Genomic DNA, 5,445 nt, shown 5'->3' with positions numbered 1-5,445 from the left:
ACCTCCCATACAAAGGTTATGTTGAAAATCACTAAAAGTGCGTTAACCGACTAACAAAAAACGTCAGAAACACTAAATTTTACGGAAGAAATGTCAGAAAGAAGCTGCACYCAGGCTTTCTTTAAAAATTGAAAATGGGCGTGGCGTCGATTGGTCCATAGGTGGACCAAAAACCATATCTCAGGAAGTACTCAACCGATTTACATGAAATTCGGTATATAATATTTTCTTAACACCCTGATGACATGTACCAAATATGGGTGAAATCGCTTCACAACTACGCCTGAAATCTCGATTATCACTTTATCATGCGAGAGTATAAAATGTTCGGTGACACCCGAACTTAGCCCTTCCTTACTTGTTTTTTGTTTACATTTCCCACACCAGCAGCAAGGCACCTTGCACTCTCGCTTACTCAGTGCGATACTTGCGGGTCTTTGCTCACCGTCCGTAAAGCTGCGCACCACATTCTCACTACTGAATCCGGGCAATGAGCGCCAATCGATTATTAGCCCCAGCGACAATTCTGGTCTGCCAATGCTGTCGTCCACTGAGGCGCATCAGTATCCCATACTCGTTGAACAAATGATCTATCGCACGCAACAAGAGAAAGCCGATTTTCTCAGCAATTCATGGACATTCAAAGATGTGCTCGTCCGACTGCTGGACATTATATCGAATCCGATACGCGCGCGCATCGAGAATATATACAATCGTAGTGTGCAATTCAATTATGCAGGCGCATATGGGGGCAAGGACACCAACCAAGGCTTAATTGATAACTGCTGTCACCTTTTGGCGCGTGTACTGGCCGAAATTGTGTACCAGACCGCCTTGAGCGATGTGAGTATATTGATGCTGAAGAGTTAAGAGTTAATTCTTATGTTTTAAAAAATTATTATTTTTTAAGTACGACAAGATGTTCATGCCGCCACGCAGCCTGCACTCGACCGGCTCACGTTTTGCGCGCTGTGATCAGAGCCGCACCTGGAATACAGGAAATTTTGGACCCGATGCTATTGGCTTTACAGTCGACCGACCAGGCATTGCCATTGCAGGCGCTATGGTTTTCTCCGGCTCGGGCTCCTATGATTACCAACTGGAGCTGCTGTACGACAACACAGTCGACTTGCAGTCACAACACAAGTGGGAAACGCTTGAATCGGTTTCGGGATCGTACGATCAGGATGTGGTGCATAATGACATGACAGAAATCAAATTCGAGCGACCAGTGCATATTAAGGTACTTAACTGTTTTATTTATTACAAAAAAATATTAATCACGCCTTCGTATTTGTTTTCAGGAGAACGCGCGCTATGCGCTGCGCATATGTTCTCAAGGTGCGCGCACTTGTTCTGGTGATGCCGGTATGCCTTCAATACGCGGTCCATGCGGCACAACATTTCACTTTTATTCCTGCGATTTGAGTTTCAACGGCACGACACCACAACGCGGCCAAATTCCTTGCTTACTCTACTACAGCACACCACTTAAGAGCGATACGTCGGTAGGGGGTAGTGGTGGTGGTGGTGGCAGCAGCGGTAGTGCACCAGCCGCCAATGAGGTCACAACACGCGATACGGCTTTACAAATTGCGAGCGATATCACAAAGAAATGCACCGAATTGTTGATATTGGCGCGCAATGCTTTGGCCGCCTCACTCTCACCGTCAGACAACTCCTCAAACCATACACAAACCATTGACTCGGAACATAATATTACGCCGATTGAGGAGCACATGGACATCAACTGGGCGAATAATTCGCGCACATCCGTGTTACCCGTGGATGCGAATATCTCGACGGCGCGTGACATAACGAAGCGCATTGAATCTTTTTCGAAGGGCATTATTGAGACATTGAAATTTGATAAACGCTCCACGAATCCATTCGAAATGGAAATCGAAATCGGCGCTACCGAAATACATCCCAAAGATTTGATGATAGAGGAGAGCACCGGCGTACAGGATTTGAATTTCCGCAATGGCCAAATAGCCAAATTGAATGGCAACGAGCGTGTGGACGATGAGGATGAAGTAGCCGAAGAGTTTGTTAATGTGCAGCATCACCACCATCATCATCAGCAGAATAATCAGATTGGCGGTGGTGGCATTTTGCGTTCGGAGTCGGAAGATGTGGCTGCGCCTCAGTTGACGGTCGTGCAGATTATGGAAGTCTTCAATATGGCATCCTCGAATATGTTCCACACCTTGCTGCCGCTGGTTTATGCGCATGTTGCCAATCTCGCTTGTAGCGATCCAAAGGTTAGTATCGTCAAATTCTTTATGTCGTAATTTTCTGGTTCCATAGCATTTTGAGGTTATATTGAATTTATTTTGTACAATAGAGCTCTGTGCAAATACTCGGCATGATTAAGGAGATTTTACCGCACATCGCCGCACTCAATCAACTCTATGCTACAAAGGATCAAAGCGCTAACGCTGGCGCGTTGACCATAAGTCCCGCCGCTGCGGCGCAGAGCTTACGCAACGCCATGGCCGTCGACAATCGGGAATTTCGTTCACGTAAAAAGAGTGAAAGCGAGGCGCAAATGTTGGGCGACCGCAATGGCAGCGAAGCCATAACTACAAGCAATCATTATTGTGTCGTGGAGAGCGAGCATCCATATCGTAGCGCCACCATTAGTTGTCAGCGTGTCGAATTCCCCCCATGCGTGCAGTGGTTAACCATTGAATTCGATCCACAATGTGGTACTGCGCAGTTGGAGGATTATCTGTTGCTCTCGATACCAATGCGTCCGACAGTTACGGAGCCTTGTCCCACGAATGAGGACTACTTCGATATGCTGGATAATAACGTACGACGCGCGCAGGGTTGCACAGGCAATGCGTTAATTAGCAGTTGCTATAAGAGCGCCGTTGGGAAGGATGAACGTGAGAGTGGTGCGAGTGTGGATCGTGATTGGATTGTAGTGAAGAAATTCAACACGTGAGTTTCGATAGTAACACACACGATTTCTTTAATAAATTATTGTTTAATTACAGTTCCTCGAATTGGATGCAAAATGTTATGATTTTGCCTGGTAATTGTGTCGAGTTTTCTTTGGAGACATCTTCGCTGTACGCACAAGATCCACATATTAATCGTTATGGCTTTAAATGCCTCGTCGTCGGCTATGATAACCCTTCAACTGTAAGTTTTTAAAACCTCAGTTGAAAACGGTAATTTAGCAGCTTGTTCAATTCCAATTTCATTATAGCTGAGTGCAACAAATTCGTGCTTGATACGTCTCGAGCAGGAATTGGCTTATTTAGGTGGAATGTGCAGTGCAAATCTCATGAAGAAGGATCTCAATTTGACAGGTAACTTATAAACATAATTATTAAAATGTATTTTTAAGGCAGAAATTTAGTTAGTTGTTTATTGGCGCAAGCGGATCTGGGGTTGAAGCCGGAGAAAACGCATCTACTTGTGTTCACAAAAAACCACAAAATTCCTCTACAGAGGATCCCTTCGATAAATGTGACATGACGGAGGAAAGAGCGGGAAAGGCTAGCAATGCTTTATATGCCTTCTCCATCTCTCATGCACTAGCGCTACATAGCTATCGTAAGACCAACTGCTTTACAATACAGTAGTATGGTAGACAGGCGTACAGAAATTCGCCTACAGGAAGCCAATGGAAAGGGTTCAAAGACTCGCTGCACTGCGCAGAACGGGTGCTTTAAGAAAACTCCAAATACGGCTCTTGAACTGGTAATAAACCTTCCACCTATAGATATTGGCGGGACGACGACTGGCTGCAGAAGAATTCACATATAGAATCTTCGGGCATAGCTCCATGGGCAATGGCGATTTGGCTAACACTGACTACATGTTCCGCTTTTTCAACTGGGAAAGAAAGTCCAAAGAAATCATATGGGTATGCGTGCAACACTCTAAAAATGTATTCGGATTGCTCGTACGATGGAGTGGTGCGAGAATAAATACTGTCTAGAGTTATCCATAAGGCAAACTTTTAAGTTGCGGGACACCCTGCAGAATATTTCAAGCCGAAGTCTTTGCTATTTCGAAAGCCACGGATCCAGCCGCTAAGCAACAACTAGGCACTAATCTCGTATCACATATCGACCAGAAGTGTCTTGAGAAGCAGGACAGCAGTGGAAGGTGTTTCCAGAAACAAGCAACTTCACTTCTAGCTCATAAAAGCGTTGAAGGTAATGAAATACTGGACGAGATTGCGGAGAACATTGAGAACCCGGTGTACATTGAGAAACCGATACTTTGTCTATGCGAAGATCTGAAAGAAGCATGGTAAAGAAAATGAAAACCGAATGGAACGAACTACCTGCAAAACTACAAAAGTAATGTGCAAAACAATAAATCGATGTACCCCAAATTTCTATTGGCACTCGATAGAAGAGACTGTGGGAACATGATCGGAATACTAAGTAGTCACTGTCTGGTGGTAACGCACGCTCGCAGAATGAGGCTGATAGATCGAGAAGCCTGCAGGAAGTGTCAAGAGCAGGCACCAGGGAAACAATGGACCATCTCCTGTGCACTTGTCCCGCATTGGCAAGACTACGCTGTAACCATCTGGATCCCCACGATATGATACACTGGAGAAGTGAAGTCACAGAGTCTGTTAAAATTCGCGTCAATCGTAGACATCCTAAAGGATGACCACTCCTCACGGAAATAATAATTGAACGCCAAATGGTATCATGAACCAAAACTGGTCTACTGGGGGCTGTTGAACATTTTGACCCCTTATTTACAAACCCACGTCTCGTCACCAATAATGAGTCAAGTATCTCTTTTGCGACCTATACTTGACATCGTTTTTACGAGAGATTTCGGACTTTATGTGCGATTCTAGCATTGATGTGCTTCATATTCAAAACATTAACCAAAAACGTGTTGAGTCGAACCATAAGAGATACTGAGATGCCATTTTTGATGACTCCAAGACCTTCACTGAATGCTTCGTGCCACTCAAGTACTCTAAAACTTTTTTGCGCCGCCATAAGAATCGAAAAACCTGGGACTCTGCTTTTTTCAAAATATTTATTATAGAAAAACTTGAGTGATTTATTTCTTTTTGGTTGCATACATTTATTTCCTATCACGAATTCATTAGCTAGTATCCTTATTTTATTTTATTTGAATTTACGTCACAAATATAGGCATTTAATTTTTGCTAAATTTTTTTCAGATGATAAAGATATGGATGATCTTGGCGGCGTTGAAGACACAATTAATGCCCATCATGCGCTCCTCTCAAAGGGATTCGCGCTTTCTGAACCTGTATTAACGGTACAACAAGCACTAGAGTCCTATCTGCCAATTGGGTAAGTGGAAAGAAATTTTAAAAATCATTAAAGAAAACTGATTGCCTGCCAGAATCTACAAAATTTATTGACAAATGAGTAAATAGTTAATTTCCGTTTTAACCTTAAATTTAAAGATGCATTAAAGATC

The 5,445-nt window shown here is 43.6% G+C and overlaps 1 protein-coding gene across 2 annotated transcripts in view; it reads left to right on the top strand.

The window, feature by feature from the left end:
• LOC108973702 (E3 ubiquitin-protein ligase highwire) overlaps nucleotides 1–5,445 on the top strand; it is a 148,698-nt gene that overhangs the window by 11,488 nt on the left and 131,765 nt on the right. The window contains exons 14-20 of one of the 2 annotated variants that reach the window (XM_018941126.1): nucleotides 388–843; nucleotides 911–1,243; nucleotides 1,305–2,264; nucleotides 2,348–2,949; nucleotides 3,006–3,153; nucleotides 3,221–3,323; nucleotides 5,180–5,315. In XM_018941126.1, the coding sequence (XP_018796671.1) occupies nucleotides 388–843; nucleotides 911–1,243; nucleotides 1,305–2,264; nucleotides 2,348–2,949; nucleotides 3,006–3,153; nucleotides 3,221–3,323; nucleotides 5,180–5,315 (2,738 nt within the window). The remainder of the gene's footprint in view (nucleotides 1–387; nucleotides 844–910; nucleotides 1,244–1,304; nucleotides 2,265–2,347; nucleotides 2,950–3,005; nucleotides 3,154–3,220; nucleotides 3,324–5,179; nucleotides 5,316–5,445) is intronic. The other variant, XM_018941127.1, reaches the window with a different exon arrangement.

The sequence above is a fragment of the Bactrocera latifrons genome, unplaced genomic scaffold (genome assembly GCF_001853355.1).
Source record: "Bactrocera latifrons isolate USDA-ARS-PBARC rearing strain unplaced genomic scaffold, ASM185335v1 scaffold_5, whole genome shotgun sequence".
Lineage (NCBI taxonomy): Eukaryota > Metazoa > Arthropoda > Insecta > Diptera > Tephritidae > Bactrocera > Bactrocera latifrons.
Note: the sequence above shows the minus strand (reverse complement) of the source record. Positions and strands in the feature narration are given on the sequence as shown.